General features: G+C 39.2%; 1 protein-coding gene across 1 annotated transcript; it reads right to left on the bottom strand.

Annotated features, from left to right (window-relative positions):
* Positions 1-1,862: 1,862 nt before the first annotated feature.
* On the bottom strand, positions 1,863-4,556 carry DEFB129 (defensin beta 129). The gene is made up of 2 exons (XM_008019783.3): positions 4,375-4,556; positions 1,863-2,480 (listed from the first exon to the last, which is right to left on the bottom strand). Exons 1-2 carry the CDS (start codon positions 4,430-4,432, stop codon positions 1,987-1,989), a joined length of 552 nt encoding a protein of 183 aa, XP_008017974.2. The 5' UTR covers positions 4,433-4,556; the 3' UTR covers positions 1,863-1,986.
* Positions 4,557-17,574: the final 13,018 nt, after the last annotated feature.

The following is a 17,574-nucleotide window of genomic DNA, read 5'->3' as shown; positions in this document are numbered from 1 at the left end:
ATCTGCACTTCCATGTTTATTGCAGCATTATTCACAATAGTCAAAATATGGAAACGACCCAAGTATCCATTAACAGATGAACACACACACACACACACACACACACACACACACACACACACCAGAATCATTAGTTTTAAAAAAGAAGAAAATACTACATTTGCAAAAACATGGATGAACTTGGAGGACATTATGCTAAATGAAAGAAGTCATGCAAAGAAAGACAAATACTGCATAACCTCATTTATATGTGGTATCTAAAAAAGCTGAACATGTAGAAGCAGAGAATTCAGTAATGGTTGCTAGGGATTTGGATGTGGGGTGGGGGAAATAGGGAGTTGTTTAATGGATATTACGTTTCAGTTATACTAGATGAGTACGTTTTAAAGATCTGCTGTACAACACAGTGCCTGTAATTAACAATATGGTATTGTGCACTTCAAAGTTTGTTAAGAAAGATTCTCATGTTAAAAGTTTACTGAACAAACAAACAAGCAACACCCTCTCTTCCCAAAAACAAAACCAAAAGGACATAAGTATACTTTGGGAGGTGATGTATATGTCTATCCCCTTGATTGTGGTGATAGTATCACAGGCATTTGCATATGCCCAAACTCATGCCATTGTTCACATTAAATATGTTCAATTCTCTGTGTATCAATTATGCCTCAATAAAGCTGTTAAAAAACTAGAATAGGTGTCTGTGACATTGTAATTTGGGCAATAAAAGAAAGTGTGATCTGAGATTGCTGATCTCTGGGATATAATATAATGTTCACATCTCCATTTTATGAATAAATAAACTGATGCTTATGTGTGGATAAATGATTTGTTCAAGACCACACAGCTAAAAAGTGCCAGAATCAGGATGCTAGTCCAGGCATATCAGACCTGAATTTCTATAGTCTTAAATTATATGCCACAGCCCTCAGAAATATGCCTATCTCCTCTGGATTAGTGGCATCCCCTTTGCCTAACAGTCACTATAATTACTTGTGCCCTAAAACTCTCTAGCCTTGTGCTGTTCAATATTCTATGGAATCCTCTATTGATATGTGACTATGAACACTTGAGATACGGCTAGTATGAATAGAAATGTGCTCTAAGTGTAATTACACATATGAGATTTCAAAGATGTAGTCCAAAAAAGGTAAACTCTCTCATAAATAATTTTTACATCGATTACATGTCAACATAATCATGTTTTGGATATATTGCATTCAATAAAACATATTATTGACCAGGTGTGGTGGCTCATGCTTGTAATCCCAGCACTTTGGGAGGCTGAGGCAGGTGGATCACGAGGCCTGGAGTTCGAGACCAGCCTGACCAACATGGTGAAACCCCGTCTCTACTAAAAATACAAAAATTAGCTGGGCATGGTGGTGCACACCTGTAATCTCGGCTACTCAGGAGGCTGAGGCAGGATAATTGCTTGAACCCACGAGGCGGAGGTTGCAGTGAGCTGAGATCGCACCACTGCACTCCAGCCTGGGTGACCAAGAGACTCTGTCTCAAAACAAAACAAAACAAAACAAAAACACATGTTACAATTAATTTAACCTTTTTCTGATTTCTACACATTCTATTTTGCATATGGACATCTCCTCCCAAATACATGAGAGAAGAAAATACATCTCTTGATACTTTCCTTACTGTTGATCCAGGAAAAACACATCGTATGAGAGACATAAATGCTTGTTACAGAGGCTTAATCTAGGCCATGCATGGGACAAACTCGATGCTGTAGTCACCTTCCTGGTGCTTACTTTCTCCTACGCATCTAAACTTAAACAATTCCATCCCTTCCTAGCTCTACCCCCTCTGTGAGGCTCCTGTGAGAATGATAACATTATATAAACTGTAGGTGTATAAAACAGTGTTTATTGAATGACTGATGACAGAGGAAAGAGTTCTATGTCATTTTATAGATAGCAAAAATAGAGAGGAACTTGAAACTTTTAAGTTTTAAGGGAAAGATCCCCATTACTGCTCTTCTGCTTCCTCCAGCTCCAGTGATGGTGTTGGCAGTATGTTTGGTGGAGGTGGTGCTGGTGGTGGGGAGGCAGTGGCAGAATCTCCGCTTTCTTTGGTGTTACTCTTGGTAGAAGTAGCAGTGTATGTGATCTGTCCTGAGGTCATGGTGCTGACGGTGGCAGAGTTCACAGGCGTGGCATTTGGAATGATGACAAGGTTGGTATTAGCAAAAAAGCTAGTGCTTTTGATTTGGGGGAGAACAGACAAAATATGTTTTCTTTGTATCACAGCACTAGAATTCTTGGCAGGTTTTAGCATCTCTTGGATGTCTTCATTAAGCACATTGGGTGTTCCATATTGCAGGTAGTTTTTAATCAATTTAACCACTTTTGGTCCAACACAACATTTTTTCATCTTGCATTTCTGTATCTCTTTTTCGTCCACATTGCAATGATCCCTGCATCTCCCAAAACCCATTAAACAGCTTCTCAAGCCAATCAATTCTGCATAAAAAAAGAGAAAGTCATTGAGCCAAGGCTAATAACTAGAGATGATGTTAAAACTGCTATTCATACTCAATTTTAAGACTAGTGTTTAGGGATGTTGTTGAAGGCAAATGGGCAGGCCAAGAGAGTCTCTATGCCCCTCTTGAATCCAAAACAAATTTCCTGTTTAGTCTGCCTTCCTTGAGTAACTTTAAGAAGCAAAAGGCACATAGAGAATAGAGTAATTACTTGCTTTTAGGATAGAATTTTAGACCTTCAACTTAGCATCTTAGGTACTTGTTGGGCATCACTATCCCATCTCCATAATCTTGGGAAATACCAATGAGAGCAAAGTCTATCATAAAATTAATTTAAGAAAGAAGTGCAAAAGAGAATCAATAGAATTTTCAGGAGTCCTTTCTTTTCACCAAACCCAGTAGCCCATGACTTCTCTTTTCTCAGCAATTGCTAGATCTGTGATTCCTGAAGCATGGTGTTCTCCTATCTCTTCTAGCCTCTTTGGACACTCTGTCCCTCAGAAGTCTCATTCATTATCCCAGCCTTAACCTCATATCCACCAAGGTAACTTCTGTGTTGTTATCTATAATTCTAAATTCCTTGCTCAGCTTAGTATCTTATTTTTATCTGCTGAATGATTTTTCCATCCTAACATCTCATCTTTCTTTTTTCTGAATCTAAAAAGCTTTTCTCCCTTGTTCATATTAATAACTCAATTATTTTCCATAAATTACAAGAGATTTATGTAGCATCTATTAATTTTCAAAGTATGTTCACATACATTTCCACATTATTTTCTCCTCAAATGGAAAACAGAAAAATTCTAATATTGGAAGCAGTTGCGTTGATTAACCCCATTATATTCATATGAAATTGAAGTTCAAAGTGGTTAAGTGACTTTACCCAGGACGACACAGCCATACTTGCTTATGGTACTACCCTTTTCCTAGGGTCCCAAGATAAAAACATTAGAAGCATCTTTGACTCTTCCACTTTCCCTGCCCCGAAACCCACTGCTATTTTTTTCAAATAGCTGGATGATTCTTGTATTCTGAAACAAATCTCAATGCTTCTCCTTTCTTTTCCAAAAACAATAGTCAATCCCCTGGCTTAGCCTTTTGCCATAATGCATTCCTAGATGCCCTTATGGTAGTTTGGGGGTTTTCAGGAAGACAAAGGCTGAGAGAAGGGATAAAGGCTCTGGAAAACCTGAAAGAATTCAAGATGGAGAACACAGGCCTGTGTACTGGATCTTGAAAGGGTTTATTTTGAGCATGAGGGAAGAACTTCCTCCTTTCTACACCGAAGCACAAACTGATAGGAACCTTTGCTTCAAGAGGTGGTTTTACAGGAAGGGGAACAATACACACTGGGGCATGCTGGGTGGAGGGAGAACATCAGGAAAAATAGCTAATGCATCCTGGGCTTAATACCTGGGCGATGGGTTGGTAGGTGCCATAAATAACCATGACACATATTTACCTATGTAACAAACCACACATCCTGCACAAGTACCCCAGGACTTTAAAAAAAAAAAAAAAAAAGAGGCAGTTTAAGATAGAAATAGAACTAAAAGGAGGTAGACCTGGGCTTAGTCTTAGCATGATAGACATATACAGGACAGGAAGGCAGCACTATATTTTGGATAGTTTCTGAATGGACAAAAAATACTCTGCTTTCTCTGTAGCTTCCTGGGTATTCCCAATGGACACAGTCTGGGAGTTGGAGCCTATGAGAATGTATCAGTGCACGACTGATACAGTAGGCAAGCTCTTTAACCATCTTTTTGAACAGCTCATCTTTCAGCCTCCTCTCTTTGGGTTTCCATGGTCATGGGCAGCCAAATCCTTGGTTCCTCACATCTACTCATCTTAAACCTGGGAATCTACATTACCTGTGTTCACCTGGTACTGTAGCATGAGGCTGGCAAAGATAGGAAAAAGGAGCTTCATGGTTGGGTGCCAGAGAGGAAGCCCTGGATCTGGGTTGATGCTCCTGAGCTCTAGCCTTTATTGGCCTCTTCATGGCCTTAGGCCATGAGCAGTGAAGTGCAGTCAAAGCAGGTTTGTGTGCTGCTCACCGTAGTTGTGTTTTTTCTGACTGTTTGAAAACACCCTCTCCTAAACACCTCTATGCAACAAATTTCTTGCTCTTGATCCTGGAGGAAAACATAAGATATGTAAGATAAGAAAGAAAGAGCAAGCCATTTGCATGTCTCTCTCTTTTGTTTTTTTGAGATGGAGTCTTACTTTGTTGCCCAGGCTGGAGTGCAGTGGCGTGATCTCGGCTCACTGCAAGCTCCACCTCCTAGGTTCAGGCAATTCTCCTGCCTCAGCCTCCCCAGTAGAGTATCTGGGACTACAGGCGAGCACCACCAAACCCAGCTAACTTTTGTATTTTTAGCAGAGACGGGATTTCACCATGTTGGCCAGGCTAGTCTCGAACTCCTGACCTCAAGTGATCTGCCCACTTTGGCCTCCCAAAGTGTTGGGGTTACAGGCGTGAGCCACCGCACCCAGTTGCATGTCTCTTTCTTAATGTTGGAGTAGGATAAGAGTTAGATATTTGATTCACTAATTGTCAGCCCAGTTATGTTAAGGTTGGCACTTAGTGCATGAGAATTAGTAGAGCTAGAGGAGAATGAAGATTCTGCCTTGTTTGTACTGGTATGTCCAGTGGCCAGCATAGGTATTGGATCAACATACAAAGTCAGTACATGTTTGTTAAACAAGTTTGTGGGAGACAGCTCTTGGCATATCTTTAACTTTTGAGTTTACAATGATTCCCACATCCTTTTAAGTATCAATTTTTTAAAAAAACCTTTTTTAACTTCAGGGGTATATGTGCAAGATGTGCTGGCTTGTTACACAGGTAAATGTGTATCATGGGGGTTGGTTGTATAGATTATTTCATCACCCAGCTATTAAGCCTAGTGCCCATTAGTTATTTTTTCTGATCCTCTCCCTCCTCCCACCTTCCACTCTCCAGTAAGCTCCAATGTGCATTGTTCCCGTCTGTGTGTCCATGTGTTCTCATCATTTAGCTCCCACCTATAAGTGAGAACATGCAGTATTTGGTTTTCTGTTTCTGCATTAGTTTGCTAAGGATAATGGCCTCCAACTCCATCCATGTCCCTGCAAAGGACACGATCTCATTCCTTTTTATGGCTGCACAGTATTCCATGGTATATATGTACCACATTTTCTTTATCCAGTCTTTATCCAAATGACCAAATGATGGGCATTTGGGTTGATTCTATGTCTTTGTTACTGTGAATAGGGCTGCAATGAACATATGCATGCATGTGTCTTTATAATAGAACTATTTATATTCCTTTGGGCATATACCCAGTAATAAGGTTGCTAGGTCAAATGGTATTTCTGACTTTAGGTTTTTCAGGGATTGTCACACTGTCTTCCACAATGGTTGAAATAATTAAAAGCAGCGATTTGTATAGCATACTGCTCAGATTCCTTGGTCATAGCTGATTGATCCAGGGGTAACAGTAGAACCAAGCCTACCAATCAGATGGTTTCCCCTGCTAATCTGGGACGTTTCCTAAGAAACTCAGATATTGAAGCTCATTGGCTCTGAATATTATTAATTGTTCAAGTTTCAAGAGTTTCCCTGGTTCCTTACCTTCCTGAAATTCATGTCTTCTTAGGATTTCATTAGCTACTATAGTATCCAATGACTCCTCGGTTTTGTTTAAATTAAACTGTTATTTTTTAAAACAAGCAAATCTTCATATGAACTTTCAATTTATGAAAAGTATATTTTACTTCTATGAACAAAAAAAATCAAGTTTAGGCATATTTACTTACTACTTGTCAATATCAAGAGATGGAATTAACAGCCCTTTGGAATCAGTTAATCCTGAATATCACATATTAATTGGTTTCTGGTGTTCTAAGATGCATTAAAATAACGTTATTCACCTCATTGTGTCTTGCTAGTCCCAAAGCAATAAGAATGTGAAGAGTACCAGTACAAAGAGAAGCACAGTTATTATGAAACAAAAAATTGAGTTAATAAGAATTGTAAAGTTATGAAAAATTAATTATGTTGCATGTATGTATGGAATGAATCTATCAACAGTGTAGAATAATTTTGTAAAAAGACAAATTATTCACATGTGCAAGGTGTTGCATTTATTTATCCCAAGGTGTTGGGAAATGAAAAACACTGGCTATTGTCAACATAAAATTTTTTTTTGAGACGGAGTCCCACACTCTTGCCCAGGCTGGAGCGCAGTGTCGCCATCTTAGCTCACTGCAAGCTCTGCCTCCCCGGTTCACACCATTCTCCTGCCTCAGCCCACTGAGTAGCTGGGACTACAGGCGCCTGCCACCATGCCCGGCTAATTTTTTGTATTTTTAGTAGAGATGGGGTTTCACCGTGTTAGCCAGGATGGTCTCGATTTCCTGACCTTGTGATCCGCCCACCTCGGCCTCCCAAAGTGCTGGGATTACAGGTGTGAGCCACCGCGCCCGGCCCAGAAATATTTTTAATACTCAGAATTATGTGCAAAAAATTTTGAAAACCCTGCATGATTTTTTCATAATATATATTTTCTTGAACTTTTTGTTATTGATTTCCAAATAATTTGTATATTGGGGAAGGGAATAACATATGGCAATAATTTTTGATACTGAGAGTGCTTTATTGATCATTTTTTCTACTTTTTTGACATACACATTTATTGCTATAAAATTCCCTCTTAGTACTGTTTTTGCTGTATCCCATAGGTTTGGAATGTTGTATTTCCACTTTCATTTGTTTCAAGAAATTTTTAAATTTCTGTCTTAATTTCTTCATTGACCCAATGCTCATTCTGGATCATGTTGTTTAATTTTCATGTGTTTGTATAGTGTTCAAAGTTCCTCTGGTTATTGATTTCTACTTTTATTCCACTGTGGTCATAAAAGATACTTGATATGATTTTAATTATTTGGATTCTTTTGAGACCTGTCTTGTGGCCTAACAAGTGGTTTATCTTTGAGAATATTCCATATGATGAGGAAAATATGTGTATTCTGTGGCTGTTGGATGAAATGTCCTATAAATGTCTGTTAGGTCCATTTGGTTTATAGTGCAGACTAAGTCTGATGTTTCTTTGTGGATTTTCTGTCTTGATGATCTGTCCAATGCTGAAAGTGGGGTGTTAGTGTCCCTAACTATTATTGTTTTGGGGTCTACCTCTCTCTTTAGACTAGCAAGGTTCAAATTAATTCATACGTAGAAAAGATGACACAGTGGAAATCGAAAAGTGTTTATTTTTAAGTGAATGATTATGATAATGAAACACTACAAATCAAAACTTATGAAGTCCAGCTAAAGCTGCATATATAGGGAAAATTAGAGTCTTACCCACTTGGCTATACTGAAGAAAAGCTGAAAATTTATGAGATAACAACACAAATAATAAGTTAGAAAACAATAACAAAATAAAAGGAAAGGAAGTTCAAAGAAAGGAAGATAAAGCTGAGAGGAGAAAATAATTAAATATTTTTTAATTTTCATAATATTTAAAATAAAATATAATTAAATAAAAATCAAACATAGAATCAACAAAACCAAAAGTTGATTTTGAAAGGACCAATTAATTAATTCACTACAGGAATAACAAAGAAAAAAATGAAAACACATTGTCCATGTGAAGAATAAAACATGTAGCCATCATTACAAACTCTATAGATAGTAAAGAGATCAAAGGACATATTGAGAGTGGCTTTATGCCAAAAATCAAATTTAGAAGAAATAAACAATTACTTGATGTGACCCAAGAAGAAACTGAAAATTTGACAGTTCTAAATTGTTAGGGAAATTAAATCTTTAAACTCAGTTGAGTTTTTCTGCTACATTCCAATGTCTGATCCCTAGCTCTATGTGTTTCAAGAGACAGTTGTAGAGGCAGCAGAAAAATATTCTTGCTCTTATATTATAGCTACCATGGTGTGTTCCTGAAGTCCAACATGTCTAATCATGGGATCCTGTTACCCTACCTTCCTGATTATGAAAGAACTAGCAGATTCTCTGGTGGGCCAGTTTGCTGGGATGTTCTGGAAGTCATTCTGGGAGACCAAGCCCACAGTCAGCTTCTAGAGAGAGTTTATAAGCACATAATTCTGAGTATTAAAAATATTTCTGGGCCAGGCGCGGTGGCTCACACCTGTAATCCCAGCACTTTGGGAGGCCGAGGTGGGTGGATCACAAGGTCAGGAAATCGAGACCATCCTGGCTAACACGGTGAAACCCCATCTCTACTAAAAATACAAAAAATTATTAGAACTAATAATTTTTGCTTTATATATCTGTGTTCTCTAGTGTTGGATGCATATATATTTATAATTATCATATCCTCTTTCAAAAATTGACTCCTTTATTATTATACAATGACCACCTTTGTCTCTTTTTACAGTTTTATCTTGAAAGCCATTTTTATCCGATATAATTACTTATCCTCTTTTTTGGTTTCTATTTGCATATGATTTCTTTTTTCATTCCTTTGTATTCAGTCTATGAGTTTCTTTATAGGTGAAGTGAGTTTCTTATAGGCAGCCTATAGTTGGGTCTTGCTTTTTTATCCATTCAGCCACTCTTGTCTTTTGATTGGAGACACTAGTCCATTTACATTCAATGTTCTTATTAGTAGGTAAGGACTTACAACTGCCATTTAAAAATTTATCTTCTGGTTGCTTCATTGGTCCTCTTTTTCCTTCCTTCCTTCTTTCCTTCCTTTCTTCCTTCCTTCCTTCTTTCCTTCCTTCCCTCCCTCACTTTTCCTTCCCTCCTTCCTTCCTTCCTTCCCTTCCTCCCTTCACTCCCTCCCTCCTTCCTTCCTTCCTTCCCTTCCTCCCTTCACTCCCTCCCTCCTTCCTTCCTTCCTTCCCTTCACTCCCTCCCTCCTTCCTTCCTTCCTTCCCTTCCTCCCTTCACTCCCTCCCTCCTTCCTTCCTTCCCTCCCTCCCTCCCTTCCCTCCCTCCTTCCCTCCTCTCTCCCTCCCTTCCCTCCCTTCCTCCTTCCCTCCATTCCTCGCTTCCTTCCTTCCTCCTTCCCTCCCTTCCTTCCAGCTTTCTTTGTGTAAAGTTGACGTTGTGTGGTAGTATGTTTTAATTTCTTGCATATTTGTTACAGGTTTTTGTTTTGTAATTACCATGACGCTTGCAAATAACATCTTATAACCATTTATTTTAAACTGGTGACAACTTAATTCTGATTAAAAAGAAAAGAAAAACAGACTAACAAGCAAAGAGACAACTAAAAAATCCTACACTTCGTCCTCTCTGCTTTTTGATTTTTATTGTCTCTATATCTTTTTATACTATGTCTTAAAAAATTGTTGTCATTATTTTTGATTGGTTTGTCTTTTAGTCTTTCTACTAAAGATATGAGTGGTTCATATGCCACAATTACAGTGTTAGAGTATTTGTATTTGTCTGTGTACTTACTATCACCAGTGAGTTTATAGCTTCAGATGATTTCTTGTTGTTCGTTAATGTCCTTTTATTTCAGGTTGGAGAACGCCCATGGGCATTTCTTGTAAGACGGATCTGGTATTGATGAAATTCCTCAGCTTTTGTTTGGGAGACTATTTTTCCTTCATGTTTAGAGGATAATTTTGCTGGAGATAATATTCTAGGTTGAAGGTTGGTTTTCTTTCAGCACTTTTCATATGTTTTCCCACTCCCTCCTGGCCTGTAAAGTTGCTGTTGAAAAGTCTGCTGCCAGATGTACTGGAGTTCCTATATATGTTATTTGCCTCTTTTCTCCTGGTACTTTTAGGATCCTTTCTTTATCTTTGATCTTTGAAAGTTTGATTATTATAAGCCTTGAGGTAGTCTTATTTGGGTTGAAACTGCTTGGTGTTTTTTGACCTTCTTGTACCTGGAGGTTTGTATCTTTCTTGAGGTTTGGAAGGTTGTTTGTTATTATTTCTCTGATCTTTCTACCCTGATCTCTCAAAATGTTCCATGTGCTGAGGAAAAGATCTCTCTGTTTACCCTGTTCTTTCCCTCTACATCCTCTTTAACACCAATAACTCTTGGATTTACCCTTTTAAGGCTATTTTCTACATTTTGTAGGTATACTTTATTCTTTTTTAATTCTTTTTTTGACTTCATGTATTTTTGGATAGCCTGTCTTCAGTTCTCACCAGTTCCTTCTTCTGCTTGATCAATTCTGCTGTCGAAAGACTCTTATGCATTTTTCACTTGGACTATTAAACTTTTCAGCTCCAGAATTTCTGCTTGATTTTTAAGCAATTACTTCAATTTCTTTGTGAAACTTCTCTGATGTAATTCTGAATTCTTTCTCTGTGTTGTCTTGAAGTTTGTTGAGTTTCATCAAGACAGCTATTTTGAATTCTTGCCTAAAAAGTCGCATATCTCCATCATTCTCAGATTGGTCACTGATGCCTTATTTAGTTCATTTGATGAGGTCATATTTTCCTAGATATTCTTAACTCTTGAAGATGGTTGTTGATGTCTGGGCATTGAAGAGTTAAATGCATATCGTAGCCTTCACAATCTGGGCTTGTTTGAACCCGTCCTTCTTGGGAAGGCTTTTCAGGTATTTGAAGGAGATTGAGTGTTGTGATTTGAGGCTGTGGTTATTGAAGCTATATCAGCACTAGAGGGTGCCCTAAGCTCAGAAACACTGCAACTCTCGCTGAGTCCTAAAGGAACCGCCTTAGTGGGCTGGGGTTAACATTTGGCCAAATTCCCTGGGTTACCAACCAGGCAGAGTTTCTTCTTCTCTTCCCTCATTTACCCCCAAACAAAAGTAGTCTCTCTCTCTCTCTGCGGGGCTGCTTGGAGTTGGGGGAAGGGCAAGTCCAGTGGCCACCACAGCTGGCACCATGCTGGGTTACTTTTGGGGCTTTACTTTACTGTGGCTGAGCTGGTTGGTACCCAAGTTGCAAGGCAAAGCCCTCTGTACTCTTCCTTCTTCTTCCCCCAAGTGGAAGGAGTCTATCCCTAAGCTGCATTGCTTAGAGTTGGGGGAGAGGTGACATAGGCAATCCTTAGCCACCATAGCTGGTTTTGCACTAGGTTGTGAGCACCCCAAGTTCACTGCCGCTGAGAAAGGTTCACACTGTAGCTTACCTGCCCTTTCCAGCTCTAACTCTATTGCTTTGGGGTAGAGATATTAGACATTGTCTCCAGGATCAGATGTCTGGGATATCAGATGGAAACCGATTTACATTATAATGCATACAGTGTTCAAATAATTTCAGAAGCAAGCAGCAATGTTTTTAATTATAGGCATCTATTTCTCCTTAATTATTGTAGCAGATGTCCTTGCAAGTTTACTCTTTCATCCCAGCATTTCATTTTTGAATAAATAGCATTCCGGCAAAAAGGAAGGAGAGAAAATTTGGTGTAGATTAGTGTGTTAAGATGAAGACAGAAGTCACTGAAGTGTGAAAAAGAGAGAAGGGAAAAGCTGCTGTCCATGAATTTCTAGTCTTTTGAAATATTGATGGAAGTTCTGGGAAAAAAATCAAAGAGATTCTACACACCTGCCCCCATTCCATATCCAAGACTAGAACCCCAAGTTATTCAGCCCCTCTTGTCCCAACATCAACCTCCCTATATATAGGGAGTTGATTAAAGAGCATTTCTTGATTAAGAAGGGATTTGGACTCCAGATTCTCCCTGTAGATACTCTCAAGGTGATTCTGTCTCATTCCCATGACTGGCAGGAGGTGATAATAAATCAGCCTTCTAAATAAGTGGAAAAAAAAAAAAAAGCAGCTGAGCACGATGGCTTATGCCTGTAATCCCAGCACTTTGGGAAGCCAACGCTGGTGGATCACCTGAGGTCAGGAGTTCGAGACCAGCCTGGCCAACATGACAAAACCCATCTCTACTAAAAATACAAGCAATTAGCTGGGCATGGTGGTGGGCGCCTGTAATCCCAGCTACTCGGGAGGCTGAAGCAGGAGAATCGCTTGAACCCAGGAGGTGGAGGTTGCAGTGAGCCAAGATCGTGCCATTGTACTTCAGCCTGGCAACAAGAGTGAAACTCTATCTCAAAAAAAAAAAAAAAAAAAAAAAAAAAGCAACAGGATTTTTGGCTTTTTGCATTTCAGGGGTTCAGCATTTTGTTTTACTTCATGCAGTTTTGTCTTCTATCTCTTACAGTCGTTGATCATACTGGTGTTTCTTTTTTCTCTTAAGGATAATTTCCTTTGATTTTTTAGGAGTGTTTTCCTTTCGCATCTCCCTCTCTTGTAGGCATTCTTCAAATTTTAGTCTCCTCAGAATGTTATTTTATAGTGATTACCTGTTATTGCTCAACATTATTAATTTTTCAGTTCATTCAGCAGATATCTATTGAACATTAGATACCATGATCAATACTATGTGTCAACTGCTGTCTATGTATAGAGGATATTGCAGTAAATAAAACATATAAAATTCTTGACTTAATGGAGTTACTTTGTATCGTCCCTCTATAAGAATGAGCCGTGCATCACTATTGGTAAACAGTTTCCTCAGCCTCAGTCTTGTAATTCAGCAACCTGCTGGCTTTCTGTATCAAAATAGCTTACTTCTGCCTCAAAATATTTAAAACAGAGTAAATTTAAAACCGAGTTATATATATATATTTAAGAGGCAGAGTCTCACTATGTTGCTTAGGTTGGCATGCAGTGGTTTTTCACAGGTGTGAATATAGTGCAGTACAGCCTTGAACTCTTGGGCTTAAGTGATCCTCCTGACTCTGCCTCCCAAGTAGCTGGGACTACAGCTGTGCACCATGGCACCTAGCATTGGATAACCTTTTATGATATTTATAATATGCTGCTTCACAACAACTAAGGTACCTAGAAAACTTGGCATAATGGTCTCTGTGTTACACGTAAGGAAAGTGAACCAAAGAATATAAATAGCTTTTTCAGGGCTGGGTGAATTTCCCAGAATAAACCACAGCTCACTCTCACCCCATAGCACTCCATATCAAATGTTCTGAATAGCATGGTGCTTGTCCTCTGCAATGAGCTGTACTTCTGCTCTTTCCTTTCTGTTCTCATGACTATACCCCAAACTCAACCTATGCTTTTAAAACTTCATAGTTGTCCATGTGAGCTTTCTTCAAAGGCTGAAGACAGCATGAACTCAGTCTTTGAAACTCCAGTGCCCTAGAACAAAGGGAATGTGGATGTGTATGGCCCTTCCCCACATGCAACAGATAGGGAGCCCTTTTGAAATTCACAGGAAGTTTTTTCAGAACAAGTTAAAGACCTTCCTTTTTTTAAAAGCAAGGGAAAATTCAATGAAATAGGACCTTTTTTGTAGCAAATAGTAGAGATGAAAATAAAAATACAATAACATAGGGTTGGCTGGTCTTTCATGACAGCTGTATCAAGGTGGTAAAGGCAGGTTGAGACACCAGGACACTTGCTGAAATTAGAGGGGACTTTGTAGGACTAATACAGATTTTATCACTTAAGAGGCCTTGTCTTCTCATGGATTCTCCAGGCCTGGTTTCCACTTTAATTTAATTTAACCTTAGAACAAAATCTACTCAAGGGATTCAATAAAATTAAAAATTTTTATTCTATGTCAAGTATATTCTTAGGAGTGGCGTTTAAAAAAATTACAAGTGCTTGGTGATAAAGAATCCAACTTCTAGTTACAGATTTGTGCCCCTGCTTTGATTTGTGGTAAGGCACTAGCTATTTTATCTCCATAAAATATATGGTATATCCAACTTGGATATTCCTGGGAGAGGCACAGCCTTGGCCTAGAGTTTATGACTCTATGGAGATCTTGGCCTTCCCCCTGGGCTGGTGAGAATGTGAGCTGGACCTCTTCCTCAGTTTCCCCTTTCATCAAGATAGGAGAATGCCTGGGTCTATGGGGTTTCTTAACATGAGACCGACAAAGAGAGAGACAAGGACTTTTGTGGTTGGAGAGGCACCAGAGAGGAAGGAGCAGTTCTGTGCTGTGAGGCAAAGAACTTTTGCTCTTGTTGACTTTTCCGTGGGCCTAGTCAGTGAGCACAAGGTAGGAGTTGCTTGTATTAGATGCTCTACAAGCAACCCTGTGTCATCAAAGTCTTTCCTGACTACTCCTGGGCTCCAAACTCCACACAACAAGCACCACTGATAGAGGGCTTAGACATGAAAAACAGGAAGAAAAAGACATATTCCCATCCTTGAAAAGCATATGATGCCAGGGTTACTTATCCACTGCTGCATAATGAATTACCCCAAAATGTAGTGGCTTCAAAACAATCATCATTTGTTATTCTTTCATGGTCTCTATGGGTTAGAAATTAAGGCTTAGCAGAGATGGCTTTTCTCTGCATGGTAATGTCTGTGACGTCAGCTGGGAAGGCTCAAAGACTGGAGACTGGAATCATCGGGAAGCCCATTCACTTACATATCTGGAGGTTGATCCTGACTGTGAGCTAGAGGCCTTGCTGTCTCCATGTGGCCTGAGCTTCCTTCTAACATGGTGGCTGGAGACAGAGGGCCAGTCAGAAGCTAGTCTGCCGTGAAAATCACCTGATATCTCTTCCACTGCATTGTACTGTTCAGGTTGGTTACAAAGATCTTCCCAGATTCAAGTAAAGGGAGCAGTGACTTCACTGCTTGTTGTCAGCCACAGATTATAAGACTAGATTTGTAACTAATATTGCTAACTGTTTTCTTTGAAATGACAAGTTCACTTTGTTAATTTTTGAGAAAATTTCTGCCAAGTATGTAAGCCTGAATAACCATACTTTTTCCATCATTCTTTCAAGTAAAAATGATCTTTCATAAAAAAGTGTCTAGTTCAGTTTAAAATCCAAATAATTAAGTGATTTTTCTGGTGACAACCATCATAGCTTGCTGTATTGCAGAAGTGCTTTATATGTACTTTTCATTGTATGACTCAGAACATAGTGTCAAAAAGGTAAACTGACGCATAATAAAATGTTTAAAAGAGTTTATTTGAGCAAACAGCAATGCATGAATTGGGCAGCTCCAAACCAGAAGTGGTTCAGAGTTTTTACTTAAGAAGTGGTAAGGAAGCTGGCCATGGTGGCTCATACCTGTAATCCTAGCACCTTGGGAGGCCAAGCTGGGAGGATTGTTTGAGCCTAGGAGTTTGAAACCAGCCTGAGCGACATGGTGACACCCTTCTCTCTACAAAAAAAAAAAAAGAAAGAAAGAAAAAAAATTAGCCGGGCATGATGGTGGGTGCCTGTGGTCCCAGCTACTGAGAAGGCTGAGGTGGGAGGATGGCTTGAGCCCAGGAGCTCAAGGCTGCAATGAGCCATTACCATGCCACTGCACTCCAGTCTGGGTGAAGAAGTGAGGCCCTTTCTCAATAATTAAAAAAAAAAAGTGGTAAGGAACACGCTTTCGTACAGTAAGTGTGGAAATAATACAAATAAAATATTTGATTGGTTATAGTTACAAAAATTGTCTTATTTGGTCTATCCTGCTGGGAAGTACCTTCTTATATAATTATGAGTTAGTTAGCTGCTTTTGATTGGTTGAGATTAAGTTCTATTTTTCTTTAATATAGGTGTTTACAGGAAATACCTCCAATTAAGTTTTGCTTATGTTTGCAAATCAAGAAAAGTTATGATCACTTAAGAGGTCTTGTCTGCTCATGAATTCTCCAGGCCTGGTTTCCTCTTTAATTTTACTTTAACCTTAGAACAAAATCTACTCAAGGGATTCAATAAAATTAATAATTTTTATACTTTGTCAAGTATATTCTTAGGCGTGGCATTTAAAAAAATTACAAGTGCTTGATGATAAAGAATCCAACTTCTAGTTACAGATTTGTGCCCCTGCTTTGATTTAGTAAGGCACTAGCTATTTCATCTGCATCAGTTTGCATTTTCAGAGCCAATGTCAATTTTGTGAAAAGGCAAAATATTATTATGAAACTAGTTATTTAAAAAACATTGTTATGAAAACAATTTGGACCTTGCCGACTCCTTCAAAGGGTTTTGGGGATACCTTGGCATGTACAAACCACATGGAAGACCACTGGGTGAACACATTTAACTGCTAGATATCTTGAGGACATTTAGAGAGCTCTGAGAGGAGTTCCAAATAGAAGTTGAAAATAATGAGCAGCATTACCTTTTAGAGCTACCACTCTGACTGAAATATAGACGCTACATCGGAGGGTGCATAGGAGTAGCAATGGAACTGGAAAGAATGAAAGGGCTTTGAGTACAGAACACCCAGAAGGATTGTGTGTAAAGCATGAGGGAGGCATCACAGAGGCGCTGTTCAACCTGCCTTTAATACCTTCATTTCCATTTCCTCTCAAGCTAACTCCTACTCACCTCTCAAGTCTCTGCTTAATTGCAACTTTTAAGGAGAGTCTCTTTAATATCCTGGACTACGGTTGATCACTTAATTTTAACCTCCTATTCATTTTATTCCTTCACCGAGTATTTATTGAGCATCTATTATGTGCCAGAAACTGTCTTAGGGGCTGGTAATAATCTATACCACAGAAAGTCCCTGCCATCATGGAGCTGAACATTCAAGTGGGTTAAAATAATGAATAAAAGCAGATATTGTTCTTGCCCTCATGGAGTTTTCCACTGAATGCTGCACACGGGGAACCAAGTGGCTGCTGCTGAGGGCTTTGTGAAAACTGGAGATCATGAATTCAGGTGCCACTAATCTGCACAGCTGTGCAATTTTTTTCCAGCACTGCTCATCAGCCTGAATTTGTCTGTGGAGAAGACAAGCAGTTAAAAGGATCTGGAGTTGAAATTTTCACACAGGTGGGTGCATAAATTCTTTAAAGATTTTAAAAATGGTATTGGGATTTGAGGATGCTGACAAGGGAGTGCTTGAAGTGATGAATCATGGAGTTGAGGCTGATAAAGAAAAGTGATGGAGGCTTTGGGAGGTTGAGGCGGGCAGATCACAAGGTCAGGAGATGGAGATCATCCTGGCTGACATGGTGAAACCCCACCTCTACTAAAAATACAAAAAAAATTATCCAGGTGTGGTAGCGGGCACCAGTAGTCCTAGCTACTCGGGAGGCTGAGGCAGGAGAATGGCGTGAACCCAGGAGGCGTAGCTTGCAGTGAGCGGAGATGACGCCCCTGTACTACAGC

This window comes from Chlorocebus sabaeus, chromosome 2, assembly GCF_047675955.1.
Source record: "Chlorocebus sabaeus isolate Y175 chromosome 2, mChlSab1.0.hap1, whole genome shotgun sequence".
Taxonomy (NCBI): domain Eukaryota; kingdom Metazoa; phylum Chordata; class Mammalia; order Primates; family Cercopithecidae; genus Chlorocebus; species Chlorocebus sabaeus.
The sequence above is the reverse complement of the archived record's forward strand: the minus strand, read 5'-3'. Positions and strand labels throughout refer to the sequence as shown.